Here is a 21931-nt window from a genome sequence, read left to right on the forward strand (position 1 = left end):
CTCGACTGTTAGGTTAATCTTGATTAGTTAATACATGTTTGCTTATTAGGCAAAACGTCAGATGTGAACTTAGAGTCCTAATCCTTTGGATTAGCATACCGTGGTGGTATGGTATTAGCTTTGTTAGGAAACTAGAGTACGACGCCAGGAGTCTGCATTCTACTAGGTTGGCTAAGTCTTGTCCTGGTCGGTTTAGGCTAGGTTCTTGCACCAGTAGGTTTAGCGTTTGTGTCGAGTTAGGTCTAGCCCACTCCATGTTCCTGTTAGATTAGGATGTAAGGGTCAGGTCGGATGGTCGTGTATATATACACGATATGTTGCGTGAGTTGTAACAGCAAGAAAACAGAAAAGGAGAAATAAAGACAGAAAAAGTTTTCCGTTCTTGTGGTTTTGCTTAGTTTCATGTGATCGATCCGAAGGCAAAATCCAACAATTGGTATCAGAGTGAGGTCGAAGATTTGAAGCTACGCTTGCCCCGGGGAGGCGACTCTACTAGCGCTTCGGGGCGGGCGACCGTTGCTCGGCGGAGCGGCCGGGTGGAGACGGCGAGCAAGCTGCCGTCAGCGAGGCATCGGGCGATCGTCGCTCGGTTGAGCGACAAGGAGGTGACGACAGGGCGTTGTCGTCGGCATGGTGGTGGAGGTGGATGATCGTTGATGGGAGAGGTGGTGCCGAGGCGCGGTGCTTGGAGTCTCGTCAAGATCGTCTACGAGGGGAGTCAAGGAGTCATGGGTGTGCACGGTAGCACGCTCGGTCGGCGTCGTGTCAGTGTGTCGTCGTTGTGTCCAAGTGCTCGTCTACATGAAGATTTGTTGCGTCAAGTTTGTCGGGTGTGCACGGTGTTCCGTGAGTTGTATCCATATCCTCGTGGAGTGTCCTGGTTGTGGCCAGCAGGGTTCGGTGCGATGCCGAAGGCGGACGGTGGTAGGGAAAGCTACCGTAAAGCGAGGAGGTGTGTGCGCAGTAGGAAGAGAAACTACTGTAAACAAGTACAAGAGGAGTATGATGCGAACCGAGTGTGAGGATGCTAGCAATAGCGGTGGCACATAGGTGCGAACCGAGTGCGGCAGGGGCCGATCAATGGCGGTGGCAAAGCATATCAGAGCAGAGGTGCGCTGCATGTTTACTCCTTGGTCATATTGACTGTACGAACATGACAATAAAGATGATGAAGACGTAACATGAAGCTGCGGTAGTTAAAATTAAGAGGAGTACAAGGATACGACAAGTTCAAGATTAGGAAGAGATTGTTAGATCAATCTTGATTAGTTAATACATGTTTGCTTATTAGGCAAAACGTCAGCTGTGTCCTAGTGTGAACTTAGGGTGTGTTTGGTAGCCCGGGTTTACTCAGAATCAGTATCTCCCCTCATACATGGTGATCTCATACATGCTCAAGTGAGCTTTTGCTGTTTGTTTGGTAGCCTATATCAGTTGAGAGATTCTGAGTTTAGATGTTGTTTGGTATAGGTGTATAAGGTAAGATGTGCTGGGTCCAGTTCTTTACACAAAGGTCCTTAAGCATAAAAATGAAAAGCAATCGGGTCCTGCAACAAAAAAATAAAAAACAATCAAGTCCTTCGTCGGTGGATCCCGTGCAGCAGGGGTGTCGCCGCCGGGCACAGCTCAAGCTGGCCGCCGGTCGAGCACGCAGAAGCCAGCCGTCCTGGCGGTGCGTTCAACCTGCGAGTCGCGGCGGCGTCTCCTGGTCGATGCGGGGCGTCCTGGCGGCGGTTGGCGGCGCAGGGACGAGGCCCTTGGTAGTGCTCTGCTCGGCCGACGGGAGAGAAGGACGGGAGGGAGGCGGCGACGTGGTCCCTTGCTCCTGCTCGGCCGATCGGAGAGGAGACTGGCGGCGATGTGGTTGCAGCCTTGAAGGAGAGAGAGAGAGGAGACGTGGGTCGCGTGAGGGGGGAAATGACGTGCGGGGTGGGAGTCTTGGGGGAGCGCGGGCCACTGCTACAATAGTTTGCGGGATGAGCTCATCCCGGATGAGCAGCGAAGCTCAATTTGAGTTTCGCTCTTCGTCCCGGCTCTGTGGCCTTTTCCGTATCCCCTCACCAGTGCCGAGAAGGGAAGAGCCGGCCTGACAAACACTGGATTTGCTTAAAATCTCGGTTGAGAGGAGAGTTTCTAAGTAGTCTCGGGCTACCAAACACAACCTTAGAGTCCTAATCCTTTGGATTAGCATACCGTGGTGGTATGGTATAAGCTTTGTTAGGAAACTAGAGTACGACGCCAGGAGATCAGGAGTCTGTATTCTACTAGGTTGGCTAAGTCTTGTCCTGGTCGGTTTAGGCTAGGTTCTTGCACCAGTAGGTTTAGCGTTTGTGTCGAGTTAGGTCTAGCCCACTCCGTGTTCCTGTTAGATTAGGATGTAAGGGTCAGGTCGGTTGGTCCTGTATATATACACGATATGTTGCGTGAGTTGTAACAGCAAGAAAACTAAAAGGAGAAATAAAGACAAAAAATTATAGGGTACGACATGCACCCTTGGCTAAAGATTTTCGTTCTTGTGGTTTTGCCTAGTTTCATGTTGGAGATTTACCCGGAGCTGAGGCCGGATTCAAATCTACAGGTACACCTGTGCCGTGCCGATCTGCGACGAAAAATATGAATCGGTGGTCAGTCGAGCTCCTTTTCCCCCCTTCGTATCTCCATAAATCTCATAACTAACCGTATCTTTAAACATGGCACGGTGGAGCATACCAAGTTGATGATGGCTTCATGCTTCGACTCCACGTCGATCGTACGTACCTACTCGGGAGAGACCCGCACAATTAACACATGAACGCATATAGTAATATAAAACTATGTAATCATTTTTTCAAATATATTCTTTTTTCACTACTCCCTCCGTTCCTTGATATAAGGTGTATAGTTTTTTTCGAAAAAAAGCTCCAAAATATAAGGTGTATTGCGTAGAACCACTCATTTGGACATTTTTTTACGGATTCGATTGCATTTTCTTAGTTCATGCAAACACCTCTATTTTCTCATTGCATAGAAGGTGAACTACTCATTTTCTCATGCAAACACCTCTATTTTCTCTATTCGAAAAAAGCTCCAAAATATAAGGATTATTGCGTAGAACCACTCATTTGGATATTTTTTTACGGATTCGATTGCATTTTTTTAGTTCATGCAAACACCTCTATTTTCTCAAAGCAATAATTCAGGTGTAATCTTATCCAAAACTAGTGTAACTTGCCCTCAATGTGCATTTCTTAATTTCCGTGCCAAAACTATACACCCTATATCTAGGAACGGAGGGAGTATTAAACAAGTCACGTACTCATTGCATACCCGTGGTAATGTTCCTGAAAAAATATAAATAACTATTGAACATTTGAACACATATAGAAATATCAATGATTGCCTCACATACCAGGAACATATGTGTAAGTACACACCAGAAAATAATACCGGATAAACTAATTAGGCTTGTTTCCGGGGTGGGCCTCCATTGTTGACACTTGGCCATGATGCCCTCATGGTTCTGAGGAGCTACAAAACTCTATGCCGTAGGCTTCCACCGGCTCCAGGACAAGAGGGTACCGACGAGTATCGGCGACCCTGCACGAGAATAGAACCAATAGTTTTGCTTATTTGAATTGTTCCATTATCTATCAAAATAGGAAATCTAAATAGATATGTGAAGCAGTGCCCTTGCTTCTGGATTCAAATTCATAGGGATAGACAGGAGGGGAGCGAAAAGATAGATACATTAATGTTTCCACCTACTCTCGAGTATAGCACATGGCTGAGTTAAGTATAGTGAACTGCCCGCGGAGGACGAAAGCATCGAGCATCCAATCTAGGAGAACATGGCAGATGCATCATTGGATCCGGTGGCCTAGGTTGGGAATGCAGAGTGGGCCATGCCCGATCCAGCACGAAGCCGCTCTGCCATACTTGTCTAATGCCACCAGCATCATCATCTGCTACAAGAGGTCTCGCTGCTTGTGGTATATACTGTCACTCCCATGGTCATGTTCGTCTCCAAGAAGAGCGGTACCTGTGGTTGCACGACACATGATATTATTTTAAGTAAAGTCAACCGTAATATTGTTGAATCCAAATCGATTCATCAACATCATAAGCCTTAGATTCTATAGTAGATAAATATTTGTAGATTTAAATTGAATTACTACTTTATCTAAATGAAGTACTTGCATTTTGGATTAACTTCTCGATATGTGAATTGGTTAATTCTACTAGGATTCAGTATAAGTCTTAAGTAGGATAAGTAGGAATGGGCACCGACATTTTTGAAACATACACGAGCAACAACAGATTTTCTTGAAGTTGATAAGTAATATGCCAGGTGATTAGAATAATGTTGTAACCCACACGATCAAGAACTAAACTTTAGGTTGGCACATAACTAAAGCAGATTATTCATTGGAGGTTAAGAATTTTGTACATGCGGTGGTGTGAGTGCATGAGTGTATACTCCCTCTGTTTTTATCTTGTGTTCTGGATTTAGTCCAAGTCAAACTTTATAAAGATTATATTAGAAAAATATCAACATCTAAACTATGTAATCAATATTATTAGAATAATCATAAATTTTCATATTACATCAATTTGGTATTATGAATGTGATGTTTTTTACGACATCTTTGATCAAATTTTATAAAACTTAACTTTAACTAAACCTAGAACGGCAAGGCAAATAAAGGCAGAGGGAGTCTCAATCCCACCGGAACAGCCCACTTCAAGGTTAGCATGCCACGCTCCGCGTACTTAGCTTGTATGTGTTGTTTTTTTACATGAAGTGTACCACTTATGCAACTTAATGGAATACATTTGAATGGTTACAAGTTGTGCTACATTTATCACCTGCAAGTTCATGCACTACCCGTGTTGTTTGCTCAGTCATAAACTAATACAGCTTGAAATTCAGGAGGTAAAATAATTTGGCTGTGGTCTAGAATCTCTGGACTCACAATTTCATACATACTCCCTCCGTATCAAGAAAAGACAGGCGTCATTTTGGATATTGACAAGGTATTCAAGATTTTATCAGTGACCAATTGCTACTCTAGTATGTGTTATAATTGCCTCCAAAAGTACATTCATCATATAATATTATAATACTCTTTAACATTTTATCTTTCTCTTTAACATTTGGAACTGCCCTAAGAACATCATCTGGAAAGTCATAATTAATTTAATATGATGGAAAAAAAACAACTTCAAAAAGGACAACAACTACTTCTCTTTGTTCTAATTTCATACAAAGTCTCAACCCCCTCTATTCACAATTGCCTTTGTGTTATGGGTTTAGTTGAAATTAAATTTTGCAAAATTTTTACAAAAATATAAGAAACAATCAACATCAATAATTTCAAATGCATATAATATGAAATAATACATTAAATTTTACATTATTGATCTTGATATTTTTTTATAAATATGTGGTCAAAGTTTACAATGTTTGAATTTGACTAAACCAGAATGTGAGGTAATTGTGAATGAAGGGAATAGTACTAATACATCTAGTATATGTCTACCTTCCTAAAGAAAGAGTATGTTTCAGTTTCTGCTTTTAATAAAAGCAGTCCTGACTGGTAAAATAGATTTTTCAGCCACTTTAATAGCTCTATTGCTTATCTAGTCCCTTTTGTTTCTTTTTATTTTTGAACACACCCTTTTGTTTCATACTGCTTATATTTATTTCTGTTTGTTTTATTTCTTAAGCACTGTTTTTTTTAAATTGCTATCGTGTAACTTCTAATATTTCTTATTTGGGATCTCTGCGGTAATATTTGAGAAGTTTCGCAGACCATACAGGTTAAATATCATCCTTCCAGTCAAATTCCTCTTTTTTACACCAGGACAGCTGTTATAAACCAAGCGAGACAAGAGAATATCAACTTACCTACAACACCATCCCTTGATGCAATGCCCGATCTAGCTATAGGTTCTCTTCCTATTCTCTGAAATAAGAAATATACTGCTAGATTCCATATCGGAGGGTTTTGTTTTGGCTGGGCACATTGAGATGTATGTTTTTTTAGTAAAAGGCACTCGGTGTCTGACTTTAAATTAATAAAGCCATGCAAGATTCACCACATAATACGGATACAAGCTGAGGCATACAACTTAGCTAAAGTACGGAAAACATAAACTGGGGTCGACCTCCCCTAACAAACCAAACACCACAAAGCACCCACACACTATGCATCAGGAGCAATCAACTCGGCATGAAGTCTTTTAAGCCCGCTTGCCGCCCGCTGCAGGGAAGGAAGATCCTTGGGCCTCGCCAGTGGCATCCAAAGCTGCAAGAAAAGCATAGTTTTGAAAACAATGTTAGCCGGATGTCTAAGCACTTTAGATTCAATGGTTAGCTTGTTCCTACATAGCCACAAAGCCCAAGATTATGCAACAAGCAACACCCAAACCAAGCGTCTAAACCAGCCCGAATAGTTAGACGCGATCGCAAAGAACTGTGCAAATGATGCCGGGCACCAATTGCAATCCAGCAGCCCCCGCAAGACACTCCAGGCTAGAAGAGCCGGAGAGCAAGAGAAGAAAATGTGATCCGCATCCTCTACCCTACCACAAAGAGCACAACGGCCATTGCCTGGACCGTGTCTATGGGCCAGGTTGCCACTAGAAGGCAGCCGGTCAAGCACATGTTGCCAAGAAAAAAGGGTTAATTATTGGTTTGCCACTACACCCCGCGCATGACTCAGTTTTGCCACTAGAGCAGAATGGTGCTCAGTTTTGCCACCGCTTCGTGCGCAGCTGCTCTGTCGAGGCCAAACGGTCAGACTTCAAACGTTTCCGTCTCTTGCCATTACTGAAAGTGGGGCTGGATCTTACAGGTAGGACCACACAATGACAATAGGTGAAGACCGAACTACCCCTGCTCCCGCCACACAGCAACACACCGATCTGCTGCACCCACCACCATCCGCGCCCCTGCCGGCACCACCTGCGCCGCCACCACCTGCGACGCCACCACCTGCGCCGCCGCGCGGCTGTCCCGCGTGGACACCTGCTCCACCGCCACCGCCACGCCTCCAGGAGCACCTGCTCTGCCCCCACCGTCTTGCGACGTAGTCGTTCGTTCCGCCACTGTGCCCTCCACCTGCTCGACGAAATGGCTAGTGGCGGCGATGACCTTGGCGAGGCAGGCGTCGGGCCGGAGACCCGCCGCGTCCACGATTGGGTTCCCGAGGGGTAAGACTTGTTCCTATTGAGCTTTCTTGTGCATTGCAATAGTTGATTTGACATGGAGTGCTCATTGCGTTTGCTTTTGCTTTTGGTGTGCTCATTGCCTCTCTGTTTTTGGTTGATTAGGATGGAATTGCGGTTTGCTTTCTTGGTGAACATTAGAAGGGAGCGATTCATTGTGGATGCAAAGGATCAAAAGAAATTCCAAGGAGGGTTTGATTATCGGTTGCCAATGGATTGTAATTGGAGTTTTAGACAATTTGGCGAGGTAATTTGCGGCCCATATCCTTGGGGTATGCATGATGAAGTGGAATTCAAATACTACGATGGGGGAATTGATTGGGTGAAAGTTAGTAATGATGAAGAGCTCGCTACCATGTTTGCTAAGCATAAGGAGAAAGAGCAATTTCATGTGAGGCTGCAAAATGATGTGGTTGTGCCGGCAGTTGGACCTTCTCGGACAGATTCATGTCGTCGTAATGGCAGCTCTAGCCAGAACAATTCAGTTAGGGGAGCTTCAGTTAGTGCACGGCGACGTGGTGGCTCGTCAAACATGGGCACCGGAAGTAGGGCCCCAAGAGAAGTGGGGCCTGAATACATCGATGATGAAGAGAGGCTATATTCTGATGTTGTGCAGAATTTACGACGGCCATGTCGGGCTGAAAACCGAGATGAGTGTGACAATGAGGCTTTTGTGATTGATGATGAGGAGGTTGAGGACGAAGACCTTCCAGCTATTGAATGGGACCCTGCAAACTCTCAGATGGAAGAAGGTACCATCTTTGCATCCATGAGTGACTGTAGAAATGCACTTGTGACATACTGCATCAGGGCAGAGCGTACATTTGAAGTTGACAAGAGCGACATAGTATGTTACAGAGTGCACTGTCCGACTGAAGATTGTCCATGGAGGATGCACACGTCTAAAATGCGAAATAGCACGAATGTTCAAGTCAAAGTGAACCCTTTTAGGCACACATGCCTGGAATCAACCCTGAGGAAGGAAACAATCAGTAGAGCCAAGTCAAGATGGGTGGCTGAAGAAGTAAAACGGTGGGTGACAGAAGACCATCAAGTGGGTACAAAGGAGTTGCAGAAGAAGCTCAAAGAAAAGTTCAAGATAGAGGTACCATACATGAGGGTTTTCAATGGAAAACAACATGCTATGGATTCTATTTATGGTAATTGGCAGGAAAGTTTTAAATTGTTGTATTCATTTAAGGGTGAAGTGGAGAAGACCAGCCCAGGTAGTATTGTAGATATTGATCATCACACCGTGGAGTACACGTTGAGGGGAATGACAATGACCAAAGAGTGCATTAGAAGGGTTTTTGTCTGCTTTGAGGCTTGTCGCCGGGGTTTTTTGGAAGGCTGTAGGCCCTATTTGGCTATTGATGCTACTTTTCTCACAGGGAGGTTTAAAGGACAGTTAGTAGCAGCTTGTACAGTTGATGGACACAATTTTGTATTTCCAGTTGCTTATGGCGTGATAGAGGCAGAGTCTGAAGGTAACATACAACAGTATGTGCATGATTACTACTCTGTTGCAAAGTTCAAAGCCACATATGCACATGCCTTACCTGCTTTGGAGGGAAAACAACAATGGGATCCAGTGGACCCTGGTTTTAAGCTTTGCCCTCCAGTTCCGAAGAGAGCAGCAGGTAGACCCAGAAAAAGTAGAATAAGACCTCGCAGCAAAGGAGCTGGACTTGGACCGAGGAGACGTAAGTGCACAAGGTGTGGTGGGTCTGGTCATTTCGCTAAGTACTGTGATAACGCAGTAGATCCAGCGTTCGGAGAGTGTTTTGATGTTTCAAATGATGAGCAAAATGATGATCAAAATGAGGATGCAGTGGAGGCTACAAGTGATGATCCAATTGATGATCCAATTGATGAGCCACAAAATGATCAAATTGATGATCCAATTGATGATCCGATTGATGAGCCACAAAATGATCAAAACGATGATCCAATTGATGATCAAAATGATGTTCCAATTGATGATCCAATTGAGGAGAAAATTGAGGCTCCAAATGTTGGTGTCCAACCTTCTGTGATTGTGAGTTCTACTTGGTATGTAAATCTTGCCAATACTAGTGTACATTTATCAATTGACACAAGCTTACCACCCTTTGTTTTGTACAGCTCTGTTGTAGGTTCGAACAAAGTTGTGGCAGTGAGCTCTGAGGTAGTTAAGGTGCCGACAACCAAGAGGAGAAGAAAAGAAGCAATGAGCACAAGGATCACAAGGATCACAAGGAGCAAAGTGGTGGCAAGAAGCGCAAGGACCAAGAAGAAGCCACAACGCTTTGTAGATGATTGAGTGGGAACCAACCAAAGTTCATGAATAATGTTGTATTTGTGTTTGAATGATGTTGGAATGATTAGAGCACATGTTTGAACTATGTTTGAATAATGTTGGAATGATGAGATTACATGTTTTGAGGAACTCATGTCAAAATGTGCTAAAAAAGAGCTCCAAAGGTAGGGTAAATGGCCTCATTTCTAAGCAAGTTTTTTTGATCTTGTCTAAATTGGCCAAATAAGTTCACTACACATCTATTGCATGTAAGAAGACTATGTGAGAAGGATTTCCATTTTTTGATTTTTTTTGAATTTTTTTATGCTCATTTCAAATTTAGTCAAACCTAACTTTGACCATCATTTTAGCAAGTTTGAAACATGGAATTGAAAAACTAAGCATGGATCCTTGTTATTCACTCCAAAATGAAGCTTTGGTGAGGTTTTTGAAACTTTTCATGTTCCAAACCCTAAACCTCTTGTCTTCACCCTCGAACTTGTACCCCCGTGTTTGAGATATCACATTAGACACATGGTTTTTTGTTGAACAGCATGTAGACCATGTTTATCAACTAGAATTGGTAGTATATGACATAAGAAGACTATGTGAGAAGGATTTCCATTTTTTTGATTTTTTTTTTGAATTTTTTATGATCATTTCAAATTTAGCCAAACCTAACTTTGACCATCATTTTAGCAAGTTTGAACCATGGGATTGAAAAACTAAGCATGGATCCTTGTTATTCACTCCAAAATGAAGCTTTGGTGAGGTTTTTGAAACTTTTCATGTTCCAAACCCTAAACCTCTTGTCTTCACCCTCGAACTTGTACCCCAGTGTTTGAGATATCACATTAGACACATGGTTTTTTTGTTGAACAACATGTAGACCATGTTTATCAACTAGAATGGGTAGTATATGACATAAGAAGACTATGTGAGAAGGATTTCCTTTTTTTTTGATTTTTTTTGAATTTTTTATGCTCATTTCAAATTTAGTCAAACCTAACTTTGACCATCATTTTAGCAAGTTTGAACCATGGAATTGAAAAACTAAGCATGGATCCTTGTTATTCACTCCAAAATGAAGCTTTGGTGAGGTTTTTAAAACTTTTCATGTTCCAAACCCTAAACCTCTTGTCTTCACCCTCGAACTTGTACCCCAGTGTTTGAGATATCACATTAGACACATGGTTTTTTTGTTGAACAGCATGTAGACCATGTTTATCAACTAGAATCGGTAGTATATGACATAAGAAGTCTATGTGACAAGGTTTTCCATTTTTTCGATTTTTTTGAATTTTTTATGCTCATTTCAATTTTGGTCAAAGCCTAACTTTGACCAGTGATGCGTGCAATTAACACACGTCCGTTGGGAACCCCAAGAGGAAGGTGTGATGCAGACAGTAGCAAGTTTTCCCTCAGAAAGAAACCAAGGTTTATCGAACCAGGAGGAGCCAAGAAGCACGTTGAAGGTTGATGGCGGCGAAGTGTAGTGCGGCGCAACACCAGGGATTCCGGCGCCAACGTGAAACCTGCACAACACAACCAAAGTACTTTGCCCCAACGTAACAGTGAGGTTGTCAATCTCACCAGCTTGCTGTGAACAAAGGATTAACCGTATTGTGTGGAAGATGATTGTTTGCGAAGTACAGTAAAGAACAATTGCAGTAGATTGTATTTCAGATGTAAAGAATAGACCGGGGTCCACAGTTCACTAGCGGTGTCTCTCCCATAAGATAAATAGCATGTTGGGTGAACAAATTACAGTTGGGCAATTGACAAATAAAGAAGGCATAACAATGCACATACATATATCATGATGAGTACTATGAGATTTAATCAGGGCATTACGACAAAGTACATAGACCGCCATCCAGCATGCATCTATGCCTAAAAAGTCCACTTTCAGGTTATCATCCGAACCCCTTCCGGTATTAAGTTGCAAGCAACAGACAATTGCATTAAGTATGGTGCGTAATGTAATCAACACAAATATCCTTAGACAAAGCATCGATGTTTTATCCCTAGTGGCAACAGCACATCCACAACCTTAGAACTTTCATCCTTGTCCCTGCATTTAATGGAGGCATGAACCCACTATCGAGCATAAATACTCCCTCTTGGAGTCACAAGTATCAACTTGGCCAGAGCCTCTACTAGCAACGGAGAGCATGCAAGAACATAAACAACACATATGATAGATTGATAATCAACTTGACATAGTATTCAATATCCATCGGATCCCAACAAACACAACATGTAGGATTACAAAGAAACGATCTTGATCATGATAGGCAGCTCACAAGATCGAGCATGATAGAACAATTAGGAGAAGACGACCATCTAGCTACTGCTATGGACCCATGGTCCAGGGGTGAACTACTCACACATCACTCCGGAGGCGACCATGGCGGTGAAGAGTCCTCCGGGAGATGATTCCCCTCTCCGGCAGGGTGCCGGAGGCGATCTCCTGAATCCCCCGAGATGGCATTGGCGGCGGCGGCGTCTCAGTAAGGTTTTCCGTATCGTGGCTCTCGGTACTGGGGGTTTCGCGACGGAGGCTTTAAGTAGGCGGAAGGGCAGGTCAAAGGGCGTCACGGGGGCCCCACACGCTAGGGCCGCGCGGGCCCCCCTTGGGCCGCGCCGCCCTAGTGTGGCGGCGCCCCGTGGCCCCACTTCGTCTCCCCTCCGGTCTTCTGGAAGCTTCGTGTAAAAATAGGCCCCTGGGCGTTGATTTCGTCCAATTCCGAGAATATTTCTTTGTAGGATTTCTGAAACCAAAAACAGCAGAAAATAGCAACTGGCTCTTCAGCATCTCGTTGATAGGTTAGTGCCGGAAAATGCATAAATACGACATAAAGTATGCATAAAACATGTAGATATCATCAATAATGTGGCATGGAACATAAGAAATTATCGATACGTCGGAGACGTATCAACCAGCTAACCCTATTCTTCTAGAAGGAAACCGGACCGATCCGTGGGTTGCTCTGTTTTGCATTGTGGACCGTTCACTGCGGTAACGCCAGCCGTCCGATCTAGCCTTCTAGAAGGTTTCAGGGCCGATCCGTGGATACCCTCGTTCTTCAACATGATTGGTTCCTTTCTCCACGCGTACGGTGGGCTATAAGAACACACACTGAAATGTCCGTTGGTCCGTTGGGCCATCCCGCGTGTCTGGGCCTGCGTTGCATGCGCCATGCAGGCGCCACGCCAACGCCCCTTTCCACGTACCTCACTCGCCGACGCCTTTTAATGCATAGAGGCAGCGTCTCAGCCATGCCATCGTCTCAGCTCTCGCAGCGATGCAGCGGCATCAGTTTTGCCATTGTCTCAGGCCGTGCCATCGTCGATCGCGTCAATACGCTTAATTATTTTTGGAAGACGGCTAGACACGCGTTAATTCATTAGGAACCCGAATTATGAGCCAACCTCTTTATAAGGGGCCTCTCTTCCTCTCCCACACACCAACCGAGCGAGCCTCTCTTCCTCTCCCTCTCCAAAGCACCACGCGTGCACTCAAACGAGCCTCTCTGCCTCTCCGAAGATGCAGTACACGGGACCGACCTTCCGCCGTCCGCGCACCAGGCCGGAGCCACTCTATCCGGTGGAAGTCCTCGTCGAGACCACGCTCCGTGTGTGGGCAAAGTCGAGGTGGAGGACCGAGGTCGAGCTCACTCGAGACTTCCTCGACGAGGGCTTCTCCCACCTCCCACCGGGCTCGCCCGTCATGTACTACGTCAACGAGTCTCGTGAAGGCGTCGCCCTCAAGCTGCTCACGGTCACCTTCGCCAACCGATTTGACGCGTACGCCCTCCTCGGTGAGGTCTTCTGGTGCGGCTGCGAGTCAATCTTCTTCACCACCTACAACGTCTTCACCGATTGCGACGCCATCTTCTTCTCCGGGAAACCTATGCACTGCCTCCCGTACTACAAGTGAAGACGATGGTGAAGACGGTGGTGCGGCGCAGGTGGTGCGGCCAAGATGTGTTCTCGTCAAGCTCGTCATGTTTTTTTAGCTTTACGTTTTCATTTTCTATGTGGTTCCGTGTCGAGTCGTGTCAAGTCGTGTGTCACTCAATATTTATTTTGCGTCATGATCTTGCTACCAATATTTGCATCTCATATATCTTATTTTTCTATGATTTCGATGTAATGTATCAAGGGTGTACGAATCATGAAATCACAAACATGGATCCAAGTATGAACTTTGATGTAATATAAGTAGGGTACCCATATAAGTATGAAACAAAAAATCACAAACACGCAATGCTTGAAATCAGATAAATGCACCCTTTTTCCCTCCCAAAAATAGAAAGATGCACCCTTTTTTGTTTGATTATTTTTTCAACCTAAACCACAAACACGTAATGCTTGAAAAACAAAGACCCACCCTGTTTTTGTTTAAGCAGCGTGCATAAACACAAAGAACAAACATATGCGTCCTTACACCATAAACCAAGTCACGAACTAGAACTAACTATAGCTAGATTTCTTCCTTTTGCTTTTCAATATCTTTCCATCCACCCCACTGGTTACCAGAGCAATCCTTCACGCTACCAAACAAAGCGGTCTTGGGTTCGAGTCCCAGCCGCACCCTTTTTTGTTTGTTCATTTTTCACCGTTTTTTTAAACACCCTTCTCATCTGCCCAAAGCCAAACCTTTGCCACTAGCGAATTTTGATCAGATTTATTTATTTCAAGCTTGCAAATTCAAGCTTACAAGTTCATAGAATTTGAAGCTTACAAATTCATGACAAAGTCATGCCTTTCCATACAATGTCAACATTAAACCTAGTGCGATGACAATACCACCTACAAATGCACAAATGTAATTCCAAATTTTTGATTGATCTTCGAGCTCTCTAATCTTCTGGTTCATCCACCTTAGCTCAAAAGCTACCTCTCTGTCAATGCGTGCTCCGCCCTATGTCTCTTCTGCACTAGCTATCGCGGCGACCCGTGTCGTCTGTGGCAAGATGGGCAACCATTCTTCGTGCTCATCCAGCAGCTGATTCATCAGCGTCTGGAGCAAAACATCGACCCAAACGAAGAAGCATTTTATCTGCAAGCACACGAAAGAGATCAACCACATTGAGCACAAACTATGCACAAAATACTGAAATTTCCACTATTCTTACCCCTTTCTCGCTGCTGCACATGTAGAACGGACGATTGGTGTTCTTCGGTGTGCGCGAAATCCTCCGATCAACGGGCGCCCGACACCGCGGACAGAGGAGGATCGGCATCTCCATGCGCACCGGAAGCTCGAACCGAGACGTGGCACGGGCGCTAGAAGAAGACATGGATAGAGGTGGTGCGGGATCTGAACCGTGAGGTGCTTCTGGCAGACGGCTGCGCCCTCCGCAGCTCCCGCCGTCGGCGGCGCTCCCCGTCGGGGATCTGAACCGTGAGGTGCTTCTGGCAGACGGCTGCGCCCTCCGCAGCTCGCGCCGTCGGCGGCGCTCCCCGTCAACAAGGCCCTCTCAGTCGCCCGCGCCGCACCTCTGCGAGGGGCCGTCTCCAACCCCGTCGATTTCTGCTCACCGCTGCGAGCTCCGCCGCGCGTTCAGGGATTTTAAATGGGGTTGAGCTCCAACGGTTGCCTTGTGGGTCCCACGTCAAACGGCCAGCAACGGTCCTCTTTTCAAATGCGTCTCCGCCTGGTCCCACCTGAAACAGCCGAGTCAAGGACGTTGACCTGAATGAAACGGCAGACTCACGGAACGAATCGTTGCACACAGACTAGTAGCAAAACCGAGCACCATTCTGCTCTAGTGGCAAAACTGAGTGTTGCGCGGGCTATAGTGGCAAACCAATAATTAACCCAAGAAAAAATGCGAATCTTGAGCGGAATTTTGGCGGCCCACGCGTCCTTGAAGTGCGCAACCGTGGCCCCTTGCGACAATTTCGCATACATAGAACTAACTGAGTACACCCCAGATTATTCCAGATTCCAGATCACCTCATCCCGACCTTCCGTAAGATTGGTACTGTCAATCAACTCTATAAGCTCCTGCCAACTGTGATGACCGTCCTGATCAAGATGTCGCATGAACTCTATAGGCCTCTGACCTCGCAAACCTGCGCCACAGTGTTGTCTTGGACATAGCAAATGAGGAATAACCCCGGAAATCGGTCCTTAAGAGGCATGCTTCCAACCCACTGATCCAACCAAAACCTTGTACATTGCCCGTCTTTCACCACATGTGTAGCTCCCACTTTAAATAGATGTTTGATTTTGTGAATGCTACGCCAAAATTGGGAGCCTGACTGATCGACCCCGCAAAGATGTCATCCGCTGACCCATATTTGGCTCTAATAATCTTTGCCCAGATTGCTTCATCAGGTTGGTATAGTTTCCGAACCCACTTCAGCATCAATGACACATTCATGAGCCTTGAGTTGGTGATGCCAACCCCCCAAATTCTTTCGGCCGACACACCGCTAGCCAGTTTACCAAGTGGTATCTACGCTTTGGCCCCATGCCTTCCCAGTAGAATCTAGCACTGTGCGAGTCAAATTTCGAGTGAATGCCTTCCTAGAGTAAGAACGAACCCATCGCAAACACCGGTAAGCTAGCCAGGCACGAATTGGACATGATCAGTCTTCCCCCATGAAAACATGAACTTGCCCACCACGGCTCTACCCTTGCCGCCAGCTTCCTGACCAAAAAAAGCCACTGTTCCATTGAGAGTTTTCTGTCTGAGATTGGGAGACCCAAGTACATGAAAGGGAATTCCCCAGCTTGAAGTTCAGATAATCTGCGACCGCTGTTGTCTCGCTGCTGATCTGCCCATAACAAAAACTTCTGATTTGTGACAATTGATCTTTAAATCGGACATGTCCTCAAAGCACATCAAAAGGAACTTGAGATTGGCAGTCTGAGCATCGTCATCCTTAATCACGATAATGGTATCATCGGCATATTGGAGGTGTGTTGTACCCGCGGTATCAAGTGCAGAATCACTCCCTCTATGTGACCAGCCTCGTTTTCCCTAGTCAGAATCGCCGAGAGAGCCTCAGCCATGAAATTGAAGAGCAGGAGGGACAGCAGGTCCCCTTGACGCACGCCGTGTTGGTTACGGAAGAAAGGGCCTATCTCCCCATTGATGGAGATCGCTGTCTGACCTCAACCACCCCTGGTTCAAAGCCTTTGCATCTAAGAACCTTGGAGAGGAACTCCCGTTAAGCCTTCTCGAAGTCAAGCTTCAGCAGGATGCAGGCAGATTTCTGGGTCCTCATTTCGTGGACTGTCTCGTGCAGGGCAAGCACACCATCCAGAATGAACCTGCCTTTAATGAACGCCGTTTGATTAGGACTAATGATTCTGTTAGCGATGGGGTCTAGCTTAGTCGCCACCGCTTTGGAGACAATCTTCAAAATCACGTGAATAAGGGCAATTGGTCTGAATTGGGTAATCTGGTCGGCTCTCTACACTTTCATAATGAGAGACAACACCCTATAGTTGAGTCTCGCAATGGCGATTCTTCCCAATAAGAAGTCGTTAAGGATGTGGAGCACTCCATGTTCGACCATCTGCCAGAATTTCGTGAAAAAGAGTATCGAAAAGCCATCTGGAAGTGATTAAAAAACTTTTGATCATACTACTGGAGGTAATTTCCTGGTCTTTGCATATATTTGATTGACTGAGATTGTGACGAGAAGGATCAAGTTACAACTGAAATGACACATCTAAAGCCTAAACTGCTGTGTAGTTTGAGCAGTGATACGCCATCTGTACCGAGTCCATAAGTTAGGTAGGAGGATATCCAGTCATTTGCAATGAACACAGCTAATTGGTAGGAACTGTTAACTGCTGGACTATGAAAAAAAAAGTTATGTTTCTGCATCCTTACTGATGCTTTTTTTTAAGGAAACAACCTTGCTGATGGTATTGTAGAAGTGCTCTGGAACTGTTTCAGTTGCTGAAGATGGTATTAGCTTTGGATGGAGCTTTGTATGGTGAAGCTATATATCATCTGTCAGAATTTTGCAAAAAGATTACTCTGAAGTCTTAACTGCTGAACTTTTTTTGGTTAGTATACTTCGCATCTAATGTTCCATTTTCATTTAAACTGAACATACTTTTTTTGGTTAGTATACTTCGCATCTAATGTTCCATTTTCATTTAAACTGAACATTATTACTCATCTGTTTTCAGGATTGGTAAGGTATGAGCTTATGATCATTGAAATATGTCACCCAGTAATACTACATTTTCGATAAAGATCCAGTAGTGCTACATGAAAGGCCTTCATTTTCCCTCATAGTCTATTAACAGTATAATCTGCTTGCAAACATATCATCCAAACATAAGACAACAGAGATATAATGCATGGTCTTAGTAGTGCAACGAAGGCAAAGAATAAGTGGTTAACAGAATGAATGAAGAATGCACATATACCAGGAGATTGGCGTTAGAAAAACTGAAATTGCATGTATACAAAACCTGGACCTCAGAATACAACACATCCAGTAATAAGGTACAAACAAATTAACTCTTAACAGGATGGAAAACATCATCTATCTAGCTCTTGGGGATGTTCTTGCCAACGATCTTGGCAGGCGTGATGCGGAGAAGGTTCCCCTGCTTGCCAGGAATGGCTCCCTTGATCATCACAACTTTAAGATCATTATCGATCCTAACGATCTTGAGCTTCCTGATCTTGGTCTTCTTTCCACCCATCCTCCCGGGCATCTTCTTCCCCTTGTACACCCGCCCCGGGGTTGTCCCCGCACCGATCGAACCTAGGGCTCTGTGACTCTTGGAACCGTGAGTCATCAGACCACGCTTGAAGTTGTGCCTCTTAATTCCACCTGCACAACATCCACAAACCATTAGGCAGCAATTAAATGGATGACAGGTTATGTCCTATGTTGTAACTTGTAAGCTATCAGAAAATAAACCATGGCAGAAGCTGTCAAAATTGGTAAATTCAGAGCATAACTGATACTTATCAATGTCATTAGCCATCAGAAAATGAACCATGGGTATGTCACAATCTGTCAATATTCTTAACTATCAGAAAATTAAATCAAGAATATGAACTATGGGTATGTCACAAGCTGTCAATGTTGTTACCATTCAGAAAATGAAATCACGGAAAAATGAATTGATGGCCATGTCACAATCTGTCGATGTTCTGAACATTCAGAAAATCAAGGGGAATTCAATGTTGGCATGTCACAAGCTGTGAATGTTGTTAACCTTCAGAAAACTAAACCAAGGGAGTATCACATCCCTTGCCAAATGCCAATGCCTGCAATAAGCTGCGAACAACCAAATGCACAAGTGGCATTGGTTTTGCAGTGTCAGGAGTTGCAAAACGATGGCATTGGTATGTTGGTAATTTCAGGTCCTCATACACGGGGTGGTTCAAGAATCGACAGGAGATGACATAGAATCGAAGCATTGCTGACCTTGGAACCCCTTTCCGATGGATTTGGCGGAGACGTCGACGAGGTCGCCCTCCTTGAAGAGCTCGTTGAACTCGAGCTCCTGGCCGGGGTCGAAGGCGTCGACGGCCACCAGCCGGAACTCCTGCAGGTGCCGCAGAGCCGGCGCGCCCGCCTTGCCGAGGTGTCCCAGCTCCGGGCGGGTGAGCTTGTCCTCGCGCACGCCGTGGTAGCCGACCTGCACGGAGTCGTAGCCGTCGGTGGCGGCTGTCTTCACCTGCGTCACCACGTTCCCGCCGTCCCGGAACCCCACCACCGTGACCGGCACGGGCTTCCCATCGGACGGGTCGAAGTAGGTCATCATCCCCACCTTGGACGCCATCACCCCGACGCCCGCCTCGTACGACGCCGCCCGCACCACCGCCAGCGGCGGCCTCCTCCGCGCCCCTCCGGTGGCGGCGAAGGATACGCTGCGGCGGCGAGGGGTGAGGAAGCCCAGTGCGCCGCCGAGGCTCGTGGCCGCCATGGCCATTGCTGGTGGATTCGAGCGAGATTAGTGCAGCGGTGGTGTTCCCTCTGATGGGGGGCGCTCGTTTGGGATTTAGATGGTGCGGATAGGGGTTTGCGGTCACCTCCCCTTATCCTCCCGCCCGTGAGAGACGTTTTTCTCCAAAATACGCCTTCTTCAGGGACAGGGGTGGTCCGACTACACATAACAGAACCGAAACCGAAAACCGAACCGGAACCTAACCGAAACCAAATTTTATTTTTTATGCTTTTATGGTTAGGTTTCAGCTAGCAAAAGTGCTAACCATTTATACTTCCGTTAATTTGGTTAAAACCGAGAAAACCACGGTTAACCAAATAAAACTGAATAGGCAAGCACAACAAAGAATTTTGCTTTCTGGGGCCACACCAAATTCACGTTAACCTCTTTCATATATGTATAGCATGTGCATTTTAAAAAGAAGCTACTCTGGCGTGGTGGTATCTGGTAAGTAGGTGCTTGCATGCATATATTTGTGACAGGTCGAGGGTTTAAGTCCCTAATAATGCTTCAATTTTTTTTATTTTGGCTGCACTTCGTTATTTATCATTTCTTTCTCCTATAACACAATCGGTTTGGTCATAAAAAATACAAAAATCAAATATATGCTCACAAAAAATAGTTGTTATTTAAAAATTTGCGTCAACTTTGGTTAGTTTGATTAATACCGAAACCGAACCGAATTTATATGGTTATTACCGAAACCGAACCATATTTTTATACGAAACAGTATTTACCAAAGTATTGAAATCGTATTTACCGAAAAACCGTATTAACCGAACCGAACTAACCGTATCGATAATTTCTTATGTTCCATGCTACATTATTGATGATATCTACATGTTTTATACACATTATATGTCGTATTTATGCATTTTCCGGCACTAACCTATTAACAAGATGCCGAAGAGCGATTCTTTGTTTTCTGTTTTTTGGTTTCAGAAATCCTAGTAAGGAAATATTCTCGGAATTGGACGAAATCAACGCCCAGGGTCCTATTTTTGCACGAAGCTTCCAGAAGACCGAGGGGAAAAGGAAGTGGGGCCACGAGGCGCCGCCACACTAGGGCGGCGCGGCCCAGGCCTTGGCCGTGCGGCCCTAGTGTGTGGGGCCCTCGTGTGGCCCCCTGCGTTGCCCTTCCGCCTACTTAAAGCCTCCGTCGCGAAACCCCCAGTACCGAGAGCCACGATACGGAAAACCTTCCAGAGACGCCGTCGCCGCCAATCCCATCTCGGGGGATTCAGGAGATCGCCTCCGGCACCCTGCCGGAGAGGGGAATCATCTCCCGGAGGACTCTTCACCGCCATGGTCGCCTCCGGAGTGATGAGTGAGTAGTTCACCCCTGGACTATGGGTCCATAGCAGTAGCTAGATGGTCGTCTTCTCCTTATGTGCTTCATTGTTGGATCTTGTGAGCTGTCTAACATGATCAAGATCATCTATCTGTAATTCTATATGTTGTGTTTATCGGGATCCGATGGATAGAGAATACTATGTTATGGTGATTATCAATCTATTACCTATGTGTTGTTTATGATCTTGCATGCTCTCCGTTATTAGTAGAGGCTCTGGCCAAGTTTTTGCTCTTAACTCCAAGAGGGAGTATTTATGCTCGATAGTGGGTTCATGCCTCCATTAAATCTGGGACAGTGACAGAAAGTTCTAAGGTTGGGGATGTGCTGTTGCCACTAGGGATAAAACATTGATGCTATGTCCGAGGATGTAGTTATTGATTACATTACGCACCATACTTAATGCAATTGTCTGTTGTTTGCAACTTAATACCGGAAGGGGTTCGGATGATAACCTGAAGGTGGACTTTTTAGGCATAGATGCATGCTGGATAGCGGTCTATGTACTTTGTCGTAATGCCCAATTAAATCTCACTATATTTATCATATCATGTATGTGCATTGTCATGCCCTCTCTATTTGTCAATTGCCCGACTGTAATTTGTTCACCCAACATGCTATTTATCTTACGGGAGAGACACCTCTAGTGAACTGTGGACCCCGGTCCTATTCTTTACATCGCATACAATCTACTGCAATACTTGTTCTTTACTATTTTCTGCAAACAATCATCTTCCACACAATACGGTTAATCCTTTGTTATAGCAAGCCGGTGAGATTGACAACCTCACTGTTTCGTTGGGGCAAAGTACTTTGGTTGTGTTGTGCAGGTTCCACGTTGGCGCCGGAATCCCTGGTGTTGCGCCGCACTACATCCCGCCGCCATCAACCTTCAACGTGCTTCTTGGCTCCTCCTGGTTCGATAAACCTTGGTTTCTTTACGAGGGAAAACTTGCTCTTTATGCATCACACCTTCCTCTTGGGGTTCCCAACGGACGTGTGTTAATTGCACGCATCAAGCTCTTTTTCTGGCGCCGTTGCCGGGGAGATCAAGACACGCTGCAAGGGGAGTCTCCACAATCCAATCTCTTTACTTTGTTTTTGTCTTGCTTTATTTTATTTACTACTTTGTTTGCTGCACTTA

General features: G+C 45.3%; 1 protein-coding gene across 1 annotated transcript; it reads right to left on the reverse strand.

Annotated features, from left to right (window-relative positions):
* Positions 1-17910: 17910 nt before the first annotated feature.
* Positions 17911-19542, reverse strand: LOC127308458 (large ribosomal subunit protein uL3c). Its single transcript, XM_051339283.2, has 2 exons — positions 18914-19542; positions 17911-18310 (listed from the first exon to the last, which is right to left on the reverse strand). Exons 1-2 carry the CDS (start codon positions 19419-19421, stop codon positions 18021-18023), a joined length of 798 nt encoding a protein of 265 aa, XP_051195243.1. The 5' UTR covers positions 19422-19542; the 3' UTR covers positions 17911-18020.
* Positions 19543-21931: the final 2389 nt, after the last annotated feature.

Source organism: Lolium perenne, chromosome 6 (genome assembly GCF_019359855.2).
Source record: "Lolium perenne isolate Kyuss_39 chromosome 6, Kyuss_2.0, whole genome shotgun sequence".
Classification (NCBI taxonomy): Eukaryota; Viridiplantae; Streptophyta; class Magnoliopsida; order Poales; family Poaceae; genus Lolium; species Lolium perenne.

Excerpts from the sequence above, each read along its gene's own strand:
- LOC127308458 (XM_051339283.2), bottom strand. The coding sequence starts at position 19,421 with ATGGCCATGGCGGCCACGAGCCTCGGCGGCGCACTGGGCTTCCTCACC. Across the intron at positions 18,311-18,913 it reads CATCGGAAAGGGGTTCCAAG|GTGGAATTAAGAGGCACAAC; the intron begins GTCAGCAATGCT and ends GATGTTGTGCAG.